The sequence below is a fragment of the Pan troglodytes genome, chromosome 5, assembly GCF_028858775.2.
Source record: "Pan troglodytes isolate AG18354 chromosome 5, NHGRI_mPanTro3-v2.0_pri, whole genome shotgun sequence".
In the NCBI taxonomy this organism is placed as follows: domain Eukaryota; kingdom Metazoa; phylum Chordata; class Mammalia; order Primates; family Hominidae; genus Pan; species Pan troglodytes.
In genome coordinates, this window is record NC_072403.2 from 141,024,526 (window position 1) to 141,048,851 (window position 24,326).

The 24,326-nt window shown below is 35.7% G+C and overlaps 2 protein-coding genes across 5 annotated transcripts in view; one reads left to right on the top strand and one right to left on the bottom strand.

The window, feature by feature from the left end:
* LAMA2 (laminin subunit alpha 2) overlaps positions 1 to 24,326 on the top strand; it is a 634,923-nt gene that overhangs the window by 250,044 nt on the left and 360,553 nt on the right. For all 4 annotated transcript variants that reach the window (XM_016956287.4, XM_054686299.2, XM_054686300.2 and 1 more), the window contains exons 5-8: positions 3,590 to 3,769; positions 6,648 to 6,737; positions 8,668 to 8,785; positions 14,203 to 14,381. In XM_016956287.4, coding sequence (XP_016811776.1) covers positions 3,590 to 3,769; positions 6,648 to 6,737; positions 8,668 to 8,785; positions 14,203 to 14,381 — 567 coding nt within the window. The remainder of the gene's footprint in view (positions 1 to 3,589; positions 3,770 to 6,647; positions 6,738 to 8,667; positions 8,786 to 14,202; positions 14,382 to 24,326) is intronic.
* LOC745829 (bone morphogenetic protein receptor type-1A-like) lies at positions 17,107 to 18,935 on the bottom strand. Its single transcript, XM_054686303.2, has one exon. It carries the CDS (start codon positions 18,793 to 18,795, stop codon positions 17,197 to 17,199), a length of 1,599 nt encoding a protein of 532 aa, XP_054542278.1. The 5' UTR covers positions 18,796 to 18,935; the 3' UTR covers positions 17,107 to 17,196.

The following is a 24,326-nucleotide window of genomic DNA, read 5'->3' on the forward strand; positions in this document are numbered from 1 at the left end:
TTTGATTATAAAAAGAGATGTTTCTGATAAGGTTTCCCCCCCTTTATTTGCCTTGGAAAACAAATTTCAAAGATGAGTGTCATTTTAAACTCTAAAAAACCAGTTGATAGCCATAGTCTGATATTTGCAGTTGGAATGAATTCCTGTGACAGCATGAACATACACCCACCAACATGTCTGTAATAGAAACCACTTTGGAAGACACTAGAGGCTGCCACAGATTTCTCAGGTCCTCACAGCAAGACAGTGGTGGTCTTGGGGATGGCTACATTTCATCTTCCTTGAAGACAGATACCACCCTCTGGCTGTCACCCCATAGGAAATCAGGAAGTATGCTAAGCTATCCAGTGGACTTGGAATTACACTGCGCTGTGCTAGTGGAAATATCCTATCCAACATTATGATTTATTTTGAAGGAGAATGGAAAAAAAATACACACAAAACGGTGGAAGGAAGCTGCACACAACATCGCCAAACAGCTGGCTTGTTTTATATCCCAGAAACAGCTTGGGACTAACTATATTCACAAGATCTCTTGGCAGAGTAGCTTGATGAAAATACCAAAGCTGTGAGAAGTGTTCTTTTGCTGAATCCTTCATGTAGCTGTCACACGGTTTATTAACCTAAATGAGAATATGTACACCTTTTTTCCAAAAAGGTCCTTTGTATGTTTAAGTGAGAAACTTACTGATTCTTCATACGGCACAAACATGATTCACCACAGCATTCACACCAAATAAACTCTAATAATGTTCAGAAACTATAATCCTAGACATGTAGCGATTTCCTCCTTTCTTTCAAGTAGTATTTTTGGGGACAGTCAAGAGAGAATTTGATAGAAATGTAAGCCTGAGTTCAATGGCATGGTGATTTTTTAGGTGCCAAGGTTAATCTCAGAGGGAAATTAGTTTTAATGGCTTCATCCATATATTTATCCATTCTTTTAACATTTAACTCTAACCTCCTTAAGCCAAAAATATAACTCAATTCTAAACATATTTCTGGCTCACCTGCTAGGTGCCAGAAATGTGGATCTTGAGGAATATACAAGATCTGCTTCACTCTTTTAGAATCCCTGCATTAGAGAGGATTCAGTATTTTCAGATTCATATTTTAGAAGACATTGCATTCTATTCCTTACTAAGCATCCCAGGTAGATTCAATAAGCTGGAACATATTCATATTTTTATCATGAGGCATTTTGAGTCTATTCTTTGTGACACCAGAATTAGTTTCTCATCTCAGAGTTTGCTGTATTTCTCTGGTGACTCAAGTAGTTTATTGGCAGTCAGTTTGTAAAAGGCTCCCTGGGATTATCTAAATGCAGGACGTTAGGAATGGAAATATGTATCATTGACTCTCCTGTCAAAAAATGTAATTAACACACATGATATATCATCTTACAAAGTGGATGAAAATTCCAGTGGGTGACCTTGAGTCACAGCTCCTCAGTGCACACACTGTCCTGTACCCAAGCATCTCCCAGATAGCACAGAACTCCCACTTCCTGCATCCCTGTACCTTTAGCACTGTGTGCATGTGTGTGTGCATGTTTGTGTGTGTATGTGTGTGTGAGTGTGAGTGTGTATGTGTATTTTCAGTTCAAAATCTACCACTCAATTTCACTTTAACAATTTTGGTTTGGTTCAATTTGTTGCATAGGTAATAATAATCCATTTACAGAATACAAAAATAGTGTAAGTATGTGCTTCTTCCTATCTGTATGTTGAGAGATTCCTCATTCTTTTTTATGGTTGCAGATAATTCATTATGCAGATATACAATTTATTTAACCAGTCCCATATTGATGGATATTAGGTTATTTCCGGTCCTTTGATGTGACCAAAAAAGATTATAATAAAAAATGCTGAAAGAATAATATTGTCTTTGTCAGTTTGGGCGGCCATAAGAAAGTTCCATAGACTAGGTGGGTTGTAAACAAGAGAAATTTATTTCCCCACAGTACTGGAGGCTGAAAATCTGAGATCAGGGTGTCCGCATGGTTATGCTTTGGTGAGGACTGTTTCGGGGCTTGCAGACTGCTGACTTCTTGTAGCCTCACATGGTTGAAAGAGAGCTAGCTAGCTCTCTGGCCTCTTTTTATTAGGTCACTAATCTCATTCGGGAGGGCTCCACCCTCAGGATCTAATTACCTACCAAACGCCTTGCCCCCAAATATCATCACATTTGGGATTAGGGTTTCAACATATGAATTTTAGTAGGGGGGAGGCAAACATTCAGTCCATTAGCCATATTCAGTTCACCTGTAATATAGTATCTGTATTATTTTATGTCTGTAGAATAATTCCTAGAAGTGGAATTGCTAGCTCAGAATTACTGTGTGTTTCTAATTTTGATAGTTACTACTCAATTGACTTTCTTGAAATTTGTATCATTTTACAGTTATACCTGTAAATGTAAGAGGTATGTATCTACTCTCTTAGTCTAACCATCAGAGAGTATTACCAATATTTGTGGGGTTTGCCAACCTGAAAAAATGGGAAGTTTATCAGTGTGTTTTTAATTAACATTTATCCTATTATGAGGGAGGATCAGTATCTTATAAACTTTTAACAGTCATTTTAATTTTCTTTTCTTTGAATAGGGCCCTCATATATTTGTGCATTTTGTTGTGGTGTTGGTGCATTTCTTTATTGATTTACAGGAGTTCTTTGAGTATTAGGAACATCCTTCCTTTATCTGTGCCAACAGTACCTTTTATTTTGTCACACAGTTTATTCTTCATCAGAATTCTTTGCTCTTGAGAAGTCCCTGTGAGAGCCTGCCAGCCTTCTACATCTTTGGAGGGCAGTTTGTTGGCAATTTCTCAATTTTTCTTTCACATAGAAAATGATCTGACTGAATTTTATTTCTCTTGGTGTCAACTGTGCTGAATTATTGTCTTAAAAAATTCACCATTCCATTCAGGTTTAACACATTTTTTAGAGTGTGATTTTCATAGAGTATGTTACATTCTTGGTGAATTTTTGTCTTCTTGACCTATTAATTACTAAAAAAAAAATACGGATAATGACAACCTAAAACAACCTATTGAAATATCTCACTGTGATGATAGATTTGTCTAGTTTTCCTTGTAATTTTTGTTCTCCATATTTTAAGGCTATATAATGTGATGTTTTCAAGTACAGAATTATTTTAAGTTCCTAATGGGTTCCTTTTTTAATCTGATATTTTATAACTTTTTCCCCAAGTTTTCTGGTTTCCCACCATACCCCAGATTCTTAAGTAATTTAGGGCACAATAATTTTCAGAGAAAGAATGATTAAGAATTTATGGAAATCTTAGGAAGGTCAAATTGACGCAGTGCCTTGGAAGAGAGAAATATAGGTAGTTGAAGTATATGGAGAAATGCCTATGATATAAACAAACAAATTGCATGTACATGTATTAAGAAGACTATAACATATGTCAGTTACTTCACTAGATGCCAGTGCATAGGCATGTACCTGAATCTGCCTAACTAATTGGGAGAATGGGAAGTTAACTTTATTTTTCCAAGAAAAAGAAACAAAATCAATATTTAAATTTTGGAAAACATAATTGTTAAATTATTTTTCATATTGTGTAGATTCACATCTCTTTAATCAATGGGAGACCAAGTGCCGATGATCCTTCTCCAGAACTGCTAGAATTTACCTCCGCTCGCTATATTCGCCTGAGATTTCAGAGGATCCGCACACTGAATGCTGACTTGATGATGTTTGCTCACAAAGACCCAAGAGAAATTGACCCCATTGTCACCAGAAGAGTAAGTTATGATGACTCATATTAGAGCCTACAAATGATATCCCACTTATCTTTTTGTCTGTTAAATACTTTAAAAATGTTTTCAGTGATTTGTAGGAGTGGTTATTATCAAATTTTTATTTTAGAATTGTAAATTATTTTTATTATTATTATTTGAAATTTGACAGACTTTCCTTTGTTCAGATCCAAGCTGTGCCACTTATTACATGTGTAACATTTATCAAACATTTTAGCCATCTCAAACTTTAATTTCTTCTTTTGTAAAATGAGAATCACAATGTCTACTTAATAATCTTATTTTTCAGAATAAAATTAGCCTTTGTCACTTTAGGGGATCTGTACTACTATTATAATTGGCTTTGGCGAGTTACTACTGGAAGTGCAGGGGCTTTGAAACATTTTTTTGCCACCACTGAGCCAGTATACACACATGCACACATACAGAGAGCAGTATGTCTTAAACCTTAATGTGTATGGGATTAGCCAGTGATCTTGTGGAAATATAGGTTATGATTCAGTAGGGCAGAGCTGAGATGCTGCACTTCAAAAACTTTCCAGGTGATGCTGATGTTGCTGGTTTGTGGGCCATCAAATAATTTGGTTTTATGCTTGATTAATGAATCACAAGCCATAGTTTTAAAAATGCACTGCTATAGGAGAAAACTGATTCTACATACTGTTTTATTTTCCTTTACAAATAAAATATTAGGGGAAAAAGTTTAAAGCATCTTTTCAAAAGCTTTTTGAACACAAGAGCTAACAGAAGTGCTGTCTTCCAGTGTTAAACAGGAATTTGTGGGATTACAAGATAGATGATCAACCCAGATTGCTATGAGTGATAACCGTGCTTCCTCCTGTCTACCTTCTACCATATTCACTGGTTTATGGCACCTCCCACATATGCTGCTACACAACCAAGGCATTATTACCAGGGAAGTCAATTCAGCCGTAACTCTATAAAGCAAACTCCTGTGAATAGAGTATCTACTGTATGACTAGAGGTATAGCTAAGAAAAAAGACTATAGGGAGAAATTAATATTGTAGGACAAAGCATTTAATTCTAGAATGATCCTACTAAGGTAAGACCACTGTCATCGGTTGCAAAATTGCTGAATCACTAGGGTTAATAGTTACAGATCCTAAATACTCCTCACATGTTTTCTTTCCTCGTTACTTAACTTCCCACACCCAACCTCTCCATCATCACAAGATAACTTTTAAGGCTTTAGTTAGTCCCATGCAACATATGTCAGATGTTTTAGTGCCCTGTATTTTCCAAACTTGAAATAATTTCCCCTTGTATTATACCTCAACATATTGTAAATTGTCTCATGCAAAACTAATCATTATTTTATAGCAATGTTTGGATTTTTCACTTGTTTAAGAAAACATTTTCAATTCTAATTTTGGCGGGACTTAAAAATATACACCAAGGAAGACTGGTGTGAAATGGGAGTGAAATTTAATCTTTCTTGACAGTATATCTATCAGAGAAAAAAAATCAATGAAAATAAATTAGCGTTCTTTCTATCATCTCTTGCAGGAGGTAGAGTGGGGGTTGGGGTACACATCTATTATTTATAACTTTATCGTACATGAGTCTTTAAAATAATGCAGTATAAGTCAACATATAAATATGTTTTTTGAAAGTACTCAAGTTCAATAAACACTCATTTAAATATATAAAAATAAGATAGCAAATTTCAGCTCTTCTTCATGACTCAAAAGCAAAGCATTATACATTTATATTTAAAATAGATTTCCCAGTTTTAAAAGCATTTACAAATACTACTGTATCAGCTTTTTAAGCAAATATCTCTATTTGTGTCTATATTATTAAGTGATGAGGTTAAATGGAAAAAATATGTTTATACTATCCAAACTCCTTAGCCAGTTCCATTAGTTCAAGGTCTAGGTATATCAAATAAGATAACATAACAAAAATATTTTCAAAGACACTATATGTATGTAACAAAAACAAATAGAAGGAAAAAGAAACAAAGAAGTAAATTGGAAAAAGGGGATTCTTAGTCAAGGAACTCAGATATGTGTCCACCTACATATTCTAGCTAAATCTGTTTTGTGTGTGTGTGTGTATAATTGGAATAATAGAACTATCTAACGCTAAGATGATTATTTGAATATGATAATGTAAAGTGCTCTGACAATTATAAAATGTTATATACACATTAATTAAAATTTTAAAAATAGTCTAGCCTCCATAATTATCCTTAAAAAATAGCTGGGTAGATTAAAATAATTAGTAACATAGCTCTATGTTAACTTCATATATAAAGGTAATTGTATGGACTATATTACATAGTAATATAAAAATGCAAATGTTCTGCACAATAAACTTACAGTTAATGACTTTTTAATTTTCTTCTTAATATGGTTAAGGAATATATTGTTATGAGCACAATTTCTACCCAGATTTTGTTGGTTCTTTTCAAATCCATCAAGTAAAACAGTGTGCGTATGATTTGTGAATACTGCAGTTGCTATAATCACAATAAAAGAGGGTTTCTTGCAAGAAACTATGTAAAACAACTTTTATGAAGAATAGCTGTCCTTAGCCCCAGATAAAAACTACTGTCAGCCACAGGTACTCTAGCATGGACTTGGTACTGACTGGGAAAAAGATATTTCTAAAATGCCCAACTAGCTTAAATTAAAGGTCACTCTTCCTTTGGGCTAAGATCACAGTGCTAGGAGTTACTTTGTCAGTTTTGTGAGTCCTCACTTGTCCTCAAGAAACACAAATGTCCTTCAAACTAAGGATAAAAGCAGAAAATAAAGTTTTTACTGAATGTCCCCTTTTGTTACTTTCACCTTGCAGTCACCTTAACAGGATTTCTCTCTGGATTGCTTTTTGCAGTATTACTACTCGGTCAAGGATATTTCGATTGGAGGGATGTGCATCTGCTATGGTCATGCCAGGGCTTGTCCACTTGATCCAGCGACAAATGTATGTATATTTATAGGATGCTTAGGCAAAATGAAGCCCTGAGCTGTAAAATGTTTCATGAGAGTCTTTGCTGACAGAGAACGCTGTAAATGGGTGTCAGGTCCCCACTTAGACAGTGTAACAGAAATCCATGCCAGGGTGAAATAAGAGCTGGCAGTTAGGATGATAGACTTTGAAATCAGCCATCACAGTATCAGAAAACAGATTAGTTTTTCCTTTTTTTTTTTTTTCAAAAAGGCTCCAAACTGGTCTATCTATTTTGAAATCTCTCTAGCTATGACAGCCTGCCTCATGATTTAGCTTTAGAGAACGCCTGCCATCAATCAACCTGACCATTTCTTTTAAAGTTTCTAATCAAAAAATTAATTCAAATGAGTAAAAAAATGTGCAGGGAAGTAAATATATAAGTGACAATGGAACAGGAGGATAAAATAGGGCAGGGGCAATAAGGGGGTGGAGGGGGTGGAGTGGGTGAGAGAATCAAGAGAGTACTGATAGTGGCAAGCCGGAAAATGCCAGAATGCTTTTGGATAGAATTTTTTCATTAATGACAATGAATTAAGTGAACATAACCTAAAGGAGAAGATGAATGAGCATCTGTTTTTCCTGTCATAGACAAACTGGTGAAATTCAAACTCATCTCCTGTATAGTATATGGAAAAATACATTGAATAGTAAGATCAGTGAATGTAAATCGGGCCACAAATTTTTTTTCTCAAATATTGTAATGCAAATGACATTATACTCAAAGCTAGTTTTCTGATGATTGGATTATAATGTTATCTCCTAGGAAGATTAAAGTACACTAACATTTTTATGGGCAAAGCTGCAGCGCTGCTTTCTGCCTGGTATGGGTGCTTTCTTCTTTTTTTTGTTTTCCATTTTTTAAAATTTTACTTTAAATCCTGGGATACTCGTGCATAACATGCAGGTTTGTTACATAGGTAAATGTGTGTCATGGTCGTTTGCTGCCCCTATCAACCCATCACCTAGGCATAATTTTCCACAGGCTTTACAGAGTCGCTTTGTCTCACTGGCTTTCTGCATTTTAAAAATCCCTTTACTGTTATTTTATTTGGAGGAAGTGAAAAAATGCATATGCCACCATGGAATACTACGCTGCCATAGAAAGGAATGAGATCATGTCCTTTGCAGGGACATGGATGAAGCTGGAAACCATGGTCCTCAGGAAACTAACACAGGAACGGAAAACCAAACACTATATGTTCTCACTCATAAGTGAGAGCTAAACAATGAGAACACATGGACTCAAGGAGGGGAACAACACACACCAGGGCCTATCAGATGGAGGGAGGCAAAGGGAGGGAGAACATCAGGACAGACAGCTAATGCATGCAGGGTGCTTTCTATCAGGTGTACAGATGATCAGTGTTTCCCAGGCTTTAAAAGTCCACAAGACAGCCTTGGAAGGCCAATTCCACGTGGTAAATTGAGACTGTATTCAGAGCACGCACAGACAGGAGATTTAGTCCTAGAGACATTAGATTTCTGATTTACCTGCACCCCTAGAGGCCTAGGAATCAACTCCCTCCTTCTTGCCACATCCAAAAATATTAACAACATTTTGAGGGGAGCCTTAAAACAAGCTAATCGACCCCCAAAAAACACATAGATCCCAGGCATCAGAGAAGGAGAATTCAGTCTTCAAGACCACTCCCAGCTGGGCCTTCCTGCTTTCTTCTGAGCCTAAACCCAGTGATTAAAGAACCAGCCTGGACTTCCTTAAGGTGATGTTGATCAAATATACCCACTTCAAGCCTGGCACCACTTTCTTCCCAGGCTGGCTAGTTTTACATTTTAGTACACAGTCCAGATGTTTTCTCTTTTCTTCATAGTACCTTTAGAGAGAGGCTTCCTTTATGGTTCTAAATGAGGCTAACATTTGTGCTTCCTCCCTCTTTTTGACTAGAAATCTCGCTGTGAGTGTGAGCATAACACATGTGGCGATAGCTGTGATCAGTGCTGTCCAGGATTCCATCAGAAACCCTGGAGAGCTGGAACTTTTCTAACTAAAACCGAATGTGAAGGTATGTTCTTTAGAAGCCAACAAAATATGTCATTCTTCCTTTCCAAGAAAAAAAGCCAGTAATGAAAAATAGTGAAATGGCTGGTTATGCAAATGTGTCAACAAATACTCATTTATATTATCACTTCGAAGACAACCCATATGTCTAGCTTTTCCTAAAGAGAAATATCTAAGAAATGTAGCAGATGACTTTATAGCCTAATAGTGACAACTGGTCTTTTTAGGTGACAGGTATCATGGAGAAACCTGTGTTTCTGGAGATTTTCTCAACCCAAGAAAAGACCTAAAAATAGTCTTGGGCTGAACTGCAAACCTAAACTAGTATGAAGTCCAATTCAACTGAATGCAAATATTAATATTACAGTAAATCAGCCCTAACCACATTTTTTTCAGCTCACTAAGTATATATGGCCTTCAAAAACAGCTTGATAGACATTTTAAATTAATACCAACACTATATATCCTTTGAATAACAAATTAACTCAACTCACATTTATCATGTACAATGTGTCAGACATGACATGTCTTTAAAACTATTGAATCATAACACACCTTAATCACAAAATGTTCCCCACCTATAAGATACAAAGTCGGCCTTCCATATCCATGGTTTCTCCATCCATGGGTCTAACCAACTGCAGATCAAAAATGTTTGAAAAAAAGTTGCATCTGTACTGAACTTGTAAAGACCTTTTTCTTATTATTATTTCCTAAGCAATATAACATAACAACTATTTATATAGCATTTACATTTTGTTAGGTATTATAAGTAATCTAGAGATGATCTAAAGTATACAGGAGGATGTGCATAGGCTGTATGCAAGTACTATGCCACTGTATAACAGGAACTTGACTATCCTTGAATCTTGGTGTTTGAGGGAGGTCCTGGAACCATTCCCATGGATATTGAGGTATGGCTGTATTTTCTTTTTAGTTTGAGATTCTGCATATATGCTATTAGCTCTCCTTATTTTCTGCACTCACTTCATTTGCTTTTGGATTTGTGTCTGCCTGTTTATAAAGATATTATGGATTAGAAATCTCCCATTATTACAAAAGCATATCTGGAGGCATGAGCCACCATTGGATCATCACTCACCATGCATGGTAGGGGACCATTGGAAGCCCAGCCTTTGTTTCCTTCAACTACTTCCAGCCATGTTCTGGCTAATCCCTTAGTTCTCCACAGCTTCTCCATAGAGAACAGACATTTGTTCTTAATAGTGACTTTAAATGTAATGCCACCCAGGGATGTTTGCTCTCGAGCTCCTTTAAATTTTAATTAAATTTCTCTTCTGTTTGTGGAATATCAGTAATCATAAGTGGGAGCAGCACTTGAAGGTAGGGGTCTTCCTGTTGCCACTGACATGCTTTCACACAGTGATAATTGTGTAATGTTAAGTGGCTCTGCAAAATCCTTTACCACTCTTTACTTGTGTTTCTATGTTTAAATACAAAACAAAAACAATAGAGCAACTTGTTAGCAATAGAGGTAGACTAAGCAAGGCAAGACATTTCAAACTGCTACTGTACACATTTCTAAAATAGTGGAATTGTGAAACACTTTTTTTCTTTCTCTGTAGGGAAGAGGGGAGGTCATATTTCCAAACTGAAAAACAAACATTTTAAAAACGCAGAAATTCAAGATGGGGATCTTAGCCATAAAGCCATACATAAAAATCACACTTTCAGCAATGAGTACATTCCTGAAAGCTTAAGTAAAAATTTTCTTTTCCAAGTTGAATCATATTCCAATCACCTTAATATTTAGAAAAATCCTTCCATGACATGACAAATCCCTCCATAAAATGAATAATCACATTCTAATTCATTTGAGTTTAATTTGGATTTTCATCAATCTAGCTTACATAAGGCAAGATAATATCTCTAAAAAGCATAGAATATTCATTCAGTTGCTAAGCCTTTACTAAACAACAGTTTCATATGATATATCTTGGACATTCTGTGAAATAGTAAGTTGCTGATGATAGAACAAAAACCTGGCTTTGTGATCAGTTACTAGCCATATTCTTGAAGGTTACAGACAGAGCGGGGTAGGCTGCAGCCTACAGACAGAAAGTGGGGCTGTAGGTGTAGGGTCCTGGCTGCACAGAGTGTGTGATGGACCGTTTCTTTGGCATCAGGGTTTTACATATAGTAGCTCATAGTTCTAAACACTCTTGACAACACCAATTCTAAATAGTGTGAGAATAAGTCTATGTTACTTTATGTTTTCCTCTGCTTATACTGGCAGCAGAAGTTTTGACTGTTTTTTGAAATACACTATTACAACAAAGCTTTTAAGAATTCATAGCCAGATCCAGTGGCATGCTCCTATAATCCCAGCTACTGGAAAGAAGCTATGGTGGGAAGATCTCTTGAGCCCAGGAGTTTGAGGCCAGCCTGGGCCACATAGTGAGACCCTGTCTGTATCACTCCGTTTTCACACTGCTGTAAAGATACTACCCGAGACTGGGTAATTTATAAAGGAAAGAGGTTTAGTTGACTCACCCTTCTGCATGGCTAGGAGGCCTCAGGAAACTTACGATCAAAGGGGAAGAGGGAGCAGGCACATCTTATATGGTACAGGAGAGAGAGGAGAAAGTGAATGGGGAAAAGCCCCTTATAAAACCATCAGATCTTGTAAGAACTCACTCACTATCACGAGGATAGCATGGGGGAGCTGCCCCCTTGATCCAGTCTCCTCCCTCCCTCCATACGTGGAGATTACAATTTCAAATGAGATTTGGGTGGGGACACAGAGCCAAACCATATCACTGTCTTTCTGAAGAAAAAAAAGGAATTCTTGTATGTTGTCCTAAAGATATAAAACTGCTTACAATGCCTAGTGATTTGTATTGATTACTATGTGTTCCCTAAAGTTTGAAACTCTCCATTAACGTAGCAAAACTACTATATTCTAAATCAAATGTCAGCAGGTTGGGAAAGGTATTTACAACAAACATGACAAGGGGATAATAACCTTTCTATATTAAGAGATCTTACATATCAATAAGAAAAAAGTTAATTAACCTGTTAGAAAGATCAAAACAGGTATTCCTCAGAAATGACATATAACTTTGTAAAAAGATAATGACACTCATAATGAAGGAAGTATCAATTAAAACAATGACATATTATTTTTCACCTATCAAAGTGTTTATTCTTCTACTCAACAAATATTTGAATGCTTATTATGTCCAGGAATTGTATTCAAGGGTTGATAACACACAAGGTTGGTGGCTATGGAGAAACTGTTTTATCATATCTACTAGAGGAAAAGTCATTTGTCATAGCGTTCCTGGAGGGGAATTTTTTAAGCGATTAAAATTTAAATTTTACGTATCCTTTGACTAGAAATTATGCTTCCAGGAATTTACCCTATAGATATATTCATATAGATGTACAGGCATATTATCATGATCCTCGTCATTATTATACAAGTGCTACCACTACTGCTACTAACATTTATTGAGCTCAGTATTTAGTATGTTTCAGGCATTCTGCTAAGCATTCTCAAAACATGTATGAGACAAGTACTAAAGTGATGCTAGGACTCGAGTTTTTGCCTCAAAGTCACTCAACTGGCAAATAGGAAACTTTTCTAACATTAGAGCGCCTCCCTCCACCCGGCATCCTTGTCCTCCCAGTATGTGTGTGGTGTTATTTGTAAAGGGAGAAACATGGAAACTGTGTAACTGTTCATTAATAGGGACCTGATAAATACCTTCATTCAAGTAGTACCCTGTGTACCCTTAGGGGATACACATGCTAATATGGAAAGGGCTCCATGATTTACTGTTAGTAAAAAGAACCGGTTCTAAACAGTATACAAATGCCCCTTCCCTTTTGTAGAATAAATAAAAAGATTGAGCTGTATGCATACAAGCACACCTACACACACACACACACACGTGGAAATAAATGTAAGTACTCCTAAGAAACTCAACATGTCAGGTAGGAAGGAGACTGCATCGATATATTTCCCTGGTTCTATCCTAATATAAATTCTTCATATTTAGAAGAGTCTTACCCAATCCTTTCTGGAGAAAGTGATTTTTCACTTCTTTGAATTCTTCTAATGTAACATGAAAAAGACAAGGAGGAAGAAAAGAAGAAAAATCAATTGTGAACTTCTTTATAAGACATTACGCTAATGATTTCACATGCATTATCTCACTTGTGCTTTTAAATATCCCAATCTAGTAATTACTATTGACCACTCCATGTATTATATGGAAACTGAGCCTTCGTGAAATTCAGAAGTTTCCAATGTCATATGACTGCTAAGTAGAGGAGAGCACACCCACATCCAAGACAGTTGGTTGCAAAATAGCATGATCTTAGCCACCAGTAAACTAGCTCTCGGTTTGTCTTAATTCCTTGGCACCTGCCATGTATCTTATTTCATTCACCAGGTAGAATGTGAAGAGATTCTGGCAGTCTTTAGCAGTGCAGACTCTGGAGTCTGGCTTCAGAGGTTGGTTTCCAATACTGATTAGAATATCTTTTACACGTTATTTCACTTCTCTGGACTCAGGTTTCTAGTATACAAAAATAGGTTAATAATAATAATACCTAATTCCTAAAAGCATTTTTGAGGATTAAAATCAGTAGCAACAAATATGGAGCATTTAGAACAGTGTCTGGCATTGAAAAAACCTATGTTTTAGTTGTTATTAGTATTAAAAGAAAGGAATTATATTATACATATTTTTCTTTACCCACAGGATCTAATACAGAAATTTCCATATGGTAGTAATTCATTACAGATTACCTAACTGTTAATCATTCAGTGCCATCATTGAATAATTTATTATTTGTTATAATAGGAAATTGTAAGTTGAACCATATAAAATTGCATGTTAGTCAAAACCAAATATTGGCAATTGCATATGATTGAGCTTAATTTATATGTTTTAATCATTTCAAATTCTATTAAAATATGTGAATTCATTAATACCTCCAATACATCCAGATACTTTCTAGATACGTTTGTGTGTGTATATGCTAAATGTAATTTCCCGTATGGTATAAAAGTCTAGGCCGGGTGCAGTGGCTCACGCCTGTAATCCCAGCACTTTGAGAGGCTGAGGCGGGTGGATCATGGGTCAGGAGTTCAAGACCAGCCTGGCCAACATGGTGAAGCCCCATCTCTACTAAAAATACAGAAATTAGCTGGGTGTAGTGGTGCATGCCTGTTGTCCCCAGCTACTCGGGAGGCTGAGACAGGAGGATTGCTTGAACCTGGAAGGCAGAGGTTGCAGTGAGCCGAGATCGTGCCACTCTGCACTCCAGCCTGGGCGACAGAGTGAGACTCTGTCTCAAAAAAAAATCTATTATGTATAACAGAAATGATTTTTAAATGTATCTGAAATCTGAAATTGATGTTTATGAATTTATTTTTCCTTAATGCAGCATGCAATTGTCATGGAAAAGCTGAAGAATGCTATTATGATGAAAATGTTGCCAGAAGAAATCTGAGTTTGAATATACGTGGAAAGTACATTGGAGGGGGTGTCTGCATTAATTGTACCCAAAACACTGCTGGTATAAACTGCGAGACATGTATTGATGGCTTCTTCAGACCCAAAGGGGTAAAGTATGCTTTTTCTTTCATAAAGAGTTATTTTTTTGCTTTTTCATACAAAAATGTTTTATACCAAAAAATAATAATTTTGAAAGCTTCTGTAAACAGTTGAACTTCAAATTAAAAGGTAAGTAGGAACATTTCGTAGTTGAAACTGACCTAAATCTCTGAGGATGTAAGATAAAACTTTTCCATCACTCCAGAAAGTTTTATCATGGCTCCTTCCAGTCAAGGAGTGGACCCCTAGGCAAACTCTGTTCTGATTTTTAGAACATAAATTAGTTGTGCCTCTTAGAGAATTTCATAAAAATGAAATCATACAGTACATACTAGTGAGTCTTTTTTCACTCGACATAATATGTTAAGATTTATCCATGCTGTTTGTGCATCAGTAGTTCTTTTTCTTTTGAAAGAAATTGCTGAGTAGTATTTCTCTGCACGAACATATCAAAATTTTAAATCCATTCTCCTGTTGATAGAAATTAGGATCATTTCCAGTTTTAGCTTAGCTCCTACAAATAATTTTATACTAGTTATTTTATAGTCATATTTTTATTTACCTTGTGTAAATACTTAGGAATAGAATGCTTTTTTCATAGGATAGGTAGATGCTTAACTTTACAAGAAACCGTCAACATTTTGCCAAATTAGTAATAATGTATAAAATGTTCACCAAAAAGTTATATGAGTTTCAGTCGTTCTATATCATCTCTAATATTTGATGTTGACTGTCTTTTTGGATTTTAGTCATCTAGTGGGTGTGAAATGGCATCTGATTATGGATTTAATTTTAATCGTAAGGGCTTATTGACCATTCCTATATCTTCTCTTATGAAGTGGGTGTTCAAAGTCTAAATATTTTTTTATCCTAAAAACCAAAATTGTAACTTATAGAGCTGTTACCCATATCAAGTAAATGTTTGTGTGTGGTGTGAATAAGTAACCAGATTTATATGGTTAACCTGAAGTTCTAGCACCATTTGTGGACCAATTTCTAGAACCTCAGTTATCTATTTTTCCTAGCATCTATTTTTCCCTCTGTGTGCTAATACCATACTATGTTCATTGCTTTAATAAGTCTAGAATTTAGGTAATATAATGTACCAACTTTATTTTTTATTTTCAAGATTGTTTTGTCTATAGTAGGGGCTTTTTTATGTGTGTTTCTATATAATTTTAGAATCAACTTGTCAATTACAGAAAATATTAGGATTATTGCTTAGACTCTATATACAAATATGGAAAATGGAGCTTGAGGAGATGTTGGTCAAAGAATATAAAATTTCAGTTAGATAATAGGAATACATTGAAGATATTTATTGTACAGCATGGTGACTGTAGTTAATAACAATGTATTTACTCGTGAAAAATGCTGAGAGTAGATTTTAAGTGTTCTCACCAAAAAAATTGATAATTATGTTAGGTAATATATTAATTAGCTTGATATAACCATTTCACAATTTGTATATATATAATATATATATACAATGATATTCAAAATATCATGTCACACATGATAAATATATACAATTTTGTCAAAAAGGAAATTAAACTTTAAAAGCAAACAAGTATTGAGGAAAATAACATCATAATAATATTGAATCATTTAACCAATGAACATAGCATATCTCTCCATTTATTTCTATCTTCTTTATTCATGTCAGTGTTCCAGTACAGAGATCTTGCATGTCTTTTGTTAAATTAATCTTTAGAATTTTGCTTTGCATGACTGTAAAAAAATTTTTAAAATAATTTTCCAATTATTTAATGTAATTGTTAAAGAATTTTGAATATTGACTTTATGCCCTATAGCCATCCTTAATTTCTTTTTTTTTTTAATAACTTCCCTTTTAAAAGTTACTGAGAATAAAGAATACAGAACACGGTTATAGGCACTTACATTGCTATCAAATGCAGGAATTCACTTCAATAAGAAGGGCTTTCTTTGTAAGCATGGTTCATGGCAATAGAAGCTCCAACTTTGGAGAGGATGCTTTCCGTGACAAAAATAATAACCACAAAAAAAATGGTGGTTGAAGGAAAACAGTCCAAATTTACAGATGCTTTAAACTTCTTTTGGCCTTGGCATCAGCTTTCATGTTAAAAAACAAAGCTGGTGGGGAAGCTATCTCACTTGCAAAGTAAATGGCTTGTATGAGATTGGCAAATCTTGGTCAGATATTACATTTTTAAAGCACAAAACCACTGGCCACCAATATCTTCCTGTGCATGCATATAAATTATTTTCTTCTAATTCAAATGGCAGCAGAGGAATCCTGGCGTGCATGTGCATGGAGACACACACACATCACTAAGGAGGCAGGACAAACTATCATAAACTAAGCAGTATCCCAAACACATCATCATCTATAGGCTGTTTTACAAAGGTAGAATACAAACGAACTGAATGTCTCAGGTAAAAGGCAAAGTCTATTTCTCCATCTCTGCTGCACTCATTTATCTTCTTAAGGCTTTCACAGAAAGCACCGTTTTATGAACAGGCAATTCAATACCCAGAGCTTGACTGGAGACACTAATCAGGATTGAAGTCTTGATGCAGTTCATAAAAACCCATTTTAAAAAAGGCGTCAAAAACCACATTTAAAATAAAGCTGTCCATATATAAAGAATGAAGTGTTTACAAGTTCCCAGCTTGTATCCTAATAAGAGTACTGAAAGGTTTAATATTAGCAGCCTGTGAACACGTAGTGAAGAAAGAGTCTAAGAACCAAGTTAACGTCCTCATTCCACTCTAATTCCACCCATGCCATGGGTAAAAACAGTTCTTGCAGTCTAGAGTTTCTCCTCCGATGGTTTAACCGTCAGATTTTTACATCTTGGGATTCAACCATCTTGGCAAGCGTCTTCTTAATTCTCAATGCTGTGAGTCTGGAGGCTGGATTGTGGGCCCAGCATTCTGACATTAGCTTCAAAACTGCTCGTAGACATTCATCACTGTTCCACCGATTAGACACAATTGGCCGCAAACGTTTGACACACACAACCTCATGCATATCTTCGTATGACGGATCACTCGGTACCATGTTATAATATGGCAATTGGTACTCTTCCACGATCCCTCCTGTGATACAACGACGAGCCATCTCCCAAATGATTAGGCCGAAGCTGTAGATACCAGCCATGATGTAGGGCTGGAAGTGGTTTTTGTTCAGGCTTTCGTCCAGCACTTCTGGAGCCATGTAGCGTTTGGTGCCCACCCTGGTATTCAAGGGCACATCAACTTCATTTGTGTCACTGTTGAATTTAACAGCAAGGCCCAGGTCAGCAATGCAGCAACTCCCATTTTTCTTGATGAGGATGTTTTTGCTCTTTAGGTCTCGATGAGCAATTGCGGGCTTTCCTTGGGTGCCATAAATTTCTGTGTGCAGGTGGCACAGACCACAGGCAGCTGAATAAGCCAATTTAAGCAGGGCTCTGGTGTCCAGTGTAGCACATTTCAGGAAGTCATAGAGAGATCCATTTTCATGGTAATCAGTAATCAAATAGAGCTGAGTCAAGGAACCTGTACCTTTAATATCTGCCGCTATGAAACCAAGTATGTTTTCATGGCGCATTAGCACAGTTTGGTAGATTTCTGTTTCTCGAAACCAGCTGGCTTCTTCAGTGGTAAAGAATACTTTCACCGCCACTCTTTCGCCATGCCATTTGCCCATCCATACTTCTCCATATCGGCCTTTACCAACTTGCCGGACCATCTGAATCTGTTTGGCAATAGTTCGCTGAACCAATAAAGGTAGTCCAGACCCACTACCAGAACTTTGTGACTGGTCAATAAGGTCTTTTAGTGATTCTCCAACTGGAATAAATGCTTCATCCTGTTCCAAATCACGATTGTAACGACGTCTGCTTGAGATGCTCTTGCAATAATGTTTGTAACAAAAGCAGCTGGAGAAGATGATCATAGCAATTATGCAGACAGCCATAGAAATGAGCAAAACCAGCCATCGAATGCTGCCATCAAAAAACGGACCTATGACAACAGGGGGCAGTGTGGGTTGCAAATACTTGTTACATAAATTGGTCCGACAACATTCTATTGTCCGGCGTAGCTGGGCTTTTGGAGAATCTTTGCACTGAAAATCAGATCCTTCATATTTCATATACCCTGAAGCTAATGTGGTTTCTCCCTGGTCATCTTCTTCTATGATGGCAAAGCAACGTCCATTAGTTATGCATGTGTTATTAATAGCATCATCTGGGCAGTGCCCTGAGCAATAGCACTTTAAAAAAGGCAAGGTATCCTCTGGTGCTAAGGTTACTCCATTTTCTGACTTTTTCTGGTCGGAGTCTGATTTCATCCCAGTGCCGTGGAGCATACTATCCAGATTCTGTCCTTGAACACAAGAAATGATGAACAAATAGGCTCCCAATAATCTGATGTAAATGTATAGCTGAGTCATTGTTCAATTGTAATGTTTCCTGTGTACTGTCACCTTTAATAATTGGTCTTGCTACTTCACCAATTTAAATGACTATCATTCAGTGAGATTTTCTTGTAAAAGATCGCAAGCACTTGACAATGACTTCAACTCCCACTGCTTTCTTACGACTCCTCCAAGATGTGGCTAGATAAAACTGTACTTCCGATTTTCTCCAAACAGCTTTGACCTATGCTTCCATCTCATGAATTCCAAGACAGTATTAAACTGATGCATATTTTCATAAGTCGCTCCCGGCGTCTCTTCCCGGGCTCCTTGCCAGCGTGCCGAGGCGCAGGCAGGGTGATGGAGGCGCCCCGGCCGGGAGGATCTGCCGGGGAGAGCGGCTTTCCTCATCGATTCGGGAGCACCCGCCATCCTTAATTTCTTTGTTAATTCTAGTAGTTTTAAACTACATGCTTTAGAAACGTACACATAAACAATCATTTTACCTGCAAGTACATTCAGGCTTACTTCTTCCTTTGCAATCTTTATGCCAAGGTTAACTAAAAATGGCGAGAGCTGACATCTTCACTTTGTTCTGAATTTTAAAGGGAAACCTAATATTTCACCATGGAGTATGATGTGAACTGCATATTTTTTTATGGACACCCTTTATCAGATTCAGTAGGTCCCCTACTATTCCTAAGTTGCAGAGAGTTTTTATAACAAAATGGTTTTGCATTTTGTCATATGCTTTTCGAAAGCTACTGAAATGAACATAAGGATTTTCTCCTTTATTCTGTTAACGGGGACAATTTACGCAAATTGAATTTTAAAATATGAAGGCAGCTTTGCATTTGTGAATTAATCTCCATTTGGTTATGATATATTATCATTTTTATATATTGGATGATTCAATTGACTAATGTTTGGTTAAGAATTTTGACATCCTCTCATAAAATATATTGGTCTATAATTTTATTTTCTTATAATGTCTTTGTCAGGTTTTTTATTGGGGTATACTGGCATCAACAAATGATCGGGGAAATGCACTTCCTCTTATTCTGTTTTCTAAAGTAACTTCAGATTAAAATTAATTCTCTTTAAAATGCTTGATAAAATTTCCTAGTGAAACTATCTGAGTCTCTAGTTTTCTTCGTGCATTGTATTGGCTATTTTTTATTAGACATAGGGCTAGATAGGTTTTGTATTAATATCTTTAGGGAGGGTCAATTTTTGATATATTGTATTTTTCAAGTAATTTGTTCAATTCATCTAAATTGTCAAATCATTGGCAATTGGCAGTTTTAAAAATTCCCTTATTATCTTCTTGAAGTCTATAGCATCTATATAGATATCCCCTGTGTAATTTTTAAAATGATTAAGTTGTGCTTTTCTCCTTTTATTGATCACTTATGTTAGGGGTTTATCAATTTTCCTAATCTTTTCAAAAAAAACTTCTGCCTTTTTATTTTTTGTGTTTTTATTGATTCTGTTCTATTTATTATATTATTCATTTGACCTGTTTTGGTTTTAAATTTCATTTTCTTTTTCTACCTATCAATTTGGAAAGTTAAATTATGATTTTACACCTTTCTTCTTTTATCATATAAACTTTTAAATATAGATTTCCTTCCAGCAGTTCTTTAGCTGTTTCTCATGAATTCAGAAATGCTTTATGTTCATTGTCATTTATTTAACATAATTTCTAATTTCTCTTGTGATTTATTTTTTGTTAATTTCCAAATATTTGAGCTTTATTAAATATTATATTTTTGATTTCTACACTGGATGTTTATGATCTGAGAACATACTCTCTAAGATGTCAAACTTTAGAAGTTTATTGACATTTAACTTATGGCTCAGTGCATGGTCTCTCTTGGCAAACAAATAAATGTGGATTTTTCCAATCTGCGATTATGGATTCCTACCTTTCTTTCATTTTTTTCAGTATTTCTTCCTGTTCTTTGAAGCACTGTTATGAGGCACATACATATTTAGAATATTTTGAATCTTTAGATTTTTATATCTTATAAATTAATATTTTGATAACTGTGAAGATCTCCACTTAATCTCAGATATCACTTTTTGTCATAAAGTCTACTTTATTTTTTATTAATATTGCCACAGCAGTTTTCATATGCTTACTCTGTATGGTATGTTTTTTCTGATTTTGTTTAACTTTCAACCTATCTTTATTTTCATTTAAAAGATTTCTTATAAAGAGTAAAATAGATGGATTTTTTATCCTGACAATTACTGTGTGTTTAGTCCCTAAATTTAATATAGTTAATAATATGATTGGGTTTTGCTATTTGTTTCCCATTTGTGTCACAAAATTTTTGTTCCCATTCTTCCTTTTCTGTCTACTTTTATGTTAAACAAATATTTTTCAGTATTCCATTTTATTTCCTTTATTATCTTTTTAGCAGTACCTCTTTGTATAATTTTCCATTCCAACTTTTATTTTAGGTTCAGGTAGTACATGGGTAAATTATGTGTCATGGGATTTGGTGTACAGATTATTTTGTCACCCAGATAATAAGCATAATAAAATTTTCAATCTTCACCCCCCTCCCACCCTTTTCAAGCAGGCCCTGGTGTCTATTGTTGCCTTCTTTGTGTCCATGTGTACTCAATGTTTAGCTCCACTCATAAGAGAGAACATGCAGTATCTGGTTTTCTATTCTTGCATTAATTCACTTAGGATAATGGCCTTCTGCTCCATCCATGTTGCTTCAAAGGACATGATTTTATTCTTTTTTATGGCTGCGTAGTATTCCATGGTGTATATGTACTACATTTTCTTTATTCAGTCCACCAATGATGGTACCTAGGTTGATTCCATGTCTTTGTTATTGTGAATAGGGCTGCAATGAACATAGGCATGCATGTGGCTTTATGATAGAATGATATATATTCCTTTGGGCATATACCCAGTAATGGGATTGCTGAGCTGAGTGCTAGTTCTGTTTTAAGTTTTTTGAGAAATCTCCCAACAGCTTCCCACAGTGTCTGAACTAATTTACTTTCCCACCAGCAGTGTATAAGTGTTCCCTTTCTCTGCAACCTCACCAGTATCTGTTATTTTTGACTTTCAGTAATAGCCGTTCTGACCAGTGTGAGATGGTAGTATTTTAAGCTCACGATATAGTGATATAGTCCTATCTTTTGGACTATTGTTTTCATATATTGCACATAATTTGTAAGCCAGCAATACAATGTTGTAATTTTTGTTTGAAGTCACAAAACTATGAAAACAATCTTAAAGAAATGAAAAGAAGGAAAAAAAATTACATTAACCATACCTTTCCCATTTTCCATACTCTGTGGTTCTAGCTTATATATATTGCCCTCCTGCTTGAAAAATTTCCTTTAACATTTTTTTTTGGGTAGTGCAGAGCTGCTGGTGACAAATTTTCTCAACTTCCCTTTATCTGAAAATGTCTTTAATCTACTTTCATTATTGAAGGATATTTTCCACATAGTTACAGAGGTGTGTGTTTTCTTCTTTGTTTAGCACTTTAAAGATGTGGCACCATTATTTTCTGGATTTCATTCATTCTTATGACAACATAGCCATTATTTGTTTCTTTGTTCTATATATATATCTTTAATTCACTAGATGATTTCAAAAATTTTTTTTATATCTGCCTTTTGACACTTATACCATGTATGATAAAACTTTGGCCCGTAGACCAAATCTGACTCATGGCCTATATTTGTATGACCTGTAAGCAAAGGATGTTTTTACATTTGTAAAGGTTTGTTAAAAGGAGAAGTAGAAGAAGGGGAGAATGAAGAGAACCAGGAGGGGGAAGAAGAGGAGGAAGAATGAAGAGAGTCTTTATATGGCTTATTTTACTATCTGGCCCTTTACAGAAAAGTTTTCCAACCTCAGAGTTAAACTATGATGTGTCTATGTTTGGCTTTCAAGCTTACCTTGCTTGATTCACAAAGCTTCTAGGAACTATAAATTGAGATTTTATTCCACATTTAGGAAATTTTAGGCTATTTTTAAATTTTTTTTTTTTTAGGCTTTTTTTTAAAACCTGTTTTTTGACCAGTGTTTTTCCTTCTCTTTCTAGGACTCCAACTGCACGTGTGCTAGGGTGTTCATTGTATCTGAGGCAGTGCTAAGTAATTTTTTTTCTTTCTCCGTTCTTTAGATTGGATCATTTCCATTTATCTGTCATTATACTTTGGTCTAGATATAATGTATCTTTAATTTACTAGCTGATTTTAAAATATTCTCATTAGGCTGGGCACAGTGGCTCACACCAGTAATCCCAGTACTTTGGAAGGCCGAAGCGAGCAAGTCACTTGCGGTCAGGAGTTCAAGACCAACCTGGCCAACATGGTGAAACCCTGTCTCTATTAAAAATACAAAATTTAGCCAGGCATGGTGGCAGGCACCTGTAATATCACCTACTCAGGAGACTGAGGCAGGAGAATAGCTTGAACCCAGGAAGTGAGGTTGCAGTGGGTCAAGCTTGCACCAGTGCACTTCAGCCTGGACAAGAGAGCAAGACCCTATCTCAAAAATAAATACAAATAAATAAATAAATAAATTCTCATTATATTTACTTTTAACAATAGTATCATGTTTGAGAAAACTTTGGCCTGTAGACCAAATCCTGGCCTATGGCCAGATGACTACAAAAGTAGTCATTAGGTTGACTACTCTTCCTCCTATCATCTCTACCTGATGTTAAGCATATCCAGTGAATTATTAAATTGAGGTATTTTACTTTTCAGCTTTCTGGAGTTCTTATGTTCCTTAGAGCTTCCATTTCTCCTCTGAAATACTCCATACCTTCACTCATTATAAACATTGTTCCCTTTATATTCTTGGACATATTTACAGAACTTACGTTGACTTCCTTGTATGCTAATTTCAATATCTGGGTCACCTCAGGATCTGCTTTTATCAACTTCTTTTTTTAATAAGGACAACATTTTCCTGTTTCTTTCCCATATATCTAATACAGTAGTCCTCCTTTATTCACAGAGGATATGTTCCAGGAACCCCAGTTGATACCTGAAATCACAGATAGTACCAAACCTATATATACTATGTTTTTTCTATCTGATACCTGTGATGGGACTAAGTGACTAACAGGAGGGTAGTGTCTATACAGCATAGATATGCTGGACAATGGGATGATTCATATCCCTGGTGCGACAGAGCAAGATGGCCCGAGATTTCACCACACTATTCAAAATGGCATGCAAATTAAAACTTTTCAGTTATTTATTTCTGGAGTTTTCCATTTAATATTTTTGAACTGTGGTTAACCATGATAACTGAAACCTCAGACAGCAAAACTACAGATGAGGTGAGGACTACTGTAATTTATCATCTCTACAGGACATTTCGGAGAATACAATGCAGACACTGGTTTCTGTTATGTTCCTCGGAAGATTTTGAATTGGTTCTAATTAGTAATAAACTTGCTGAGTGATCACCATGAAGTCATGAAAGTTTACTTTCATACTTTGTTAGGACAGATTAGTGGAAAACTCCAGGTATTCATCAAACATTTCTAATGTAGTTAACTTAAAGTCTG

Excerpts from the sequence above, each read along its gene's own strand:
- LOC745829 (XM_054686303.2), bottom strand. The coding sequence starts at position 18,795 with ATGACTCAGCTATACATTTACATCAGATTATTGGGAGCCTATTTGTTC.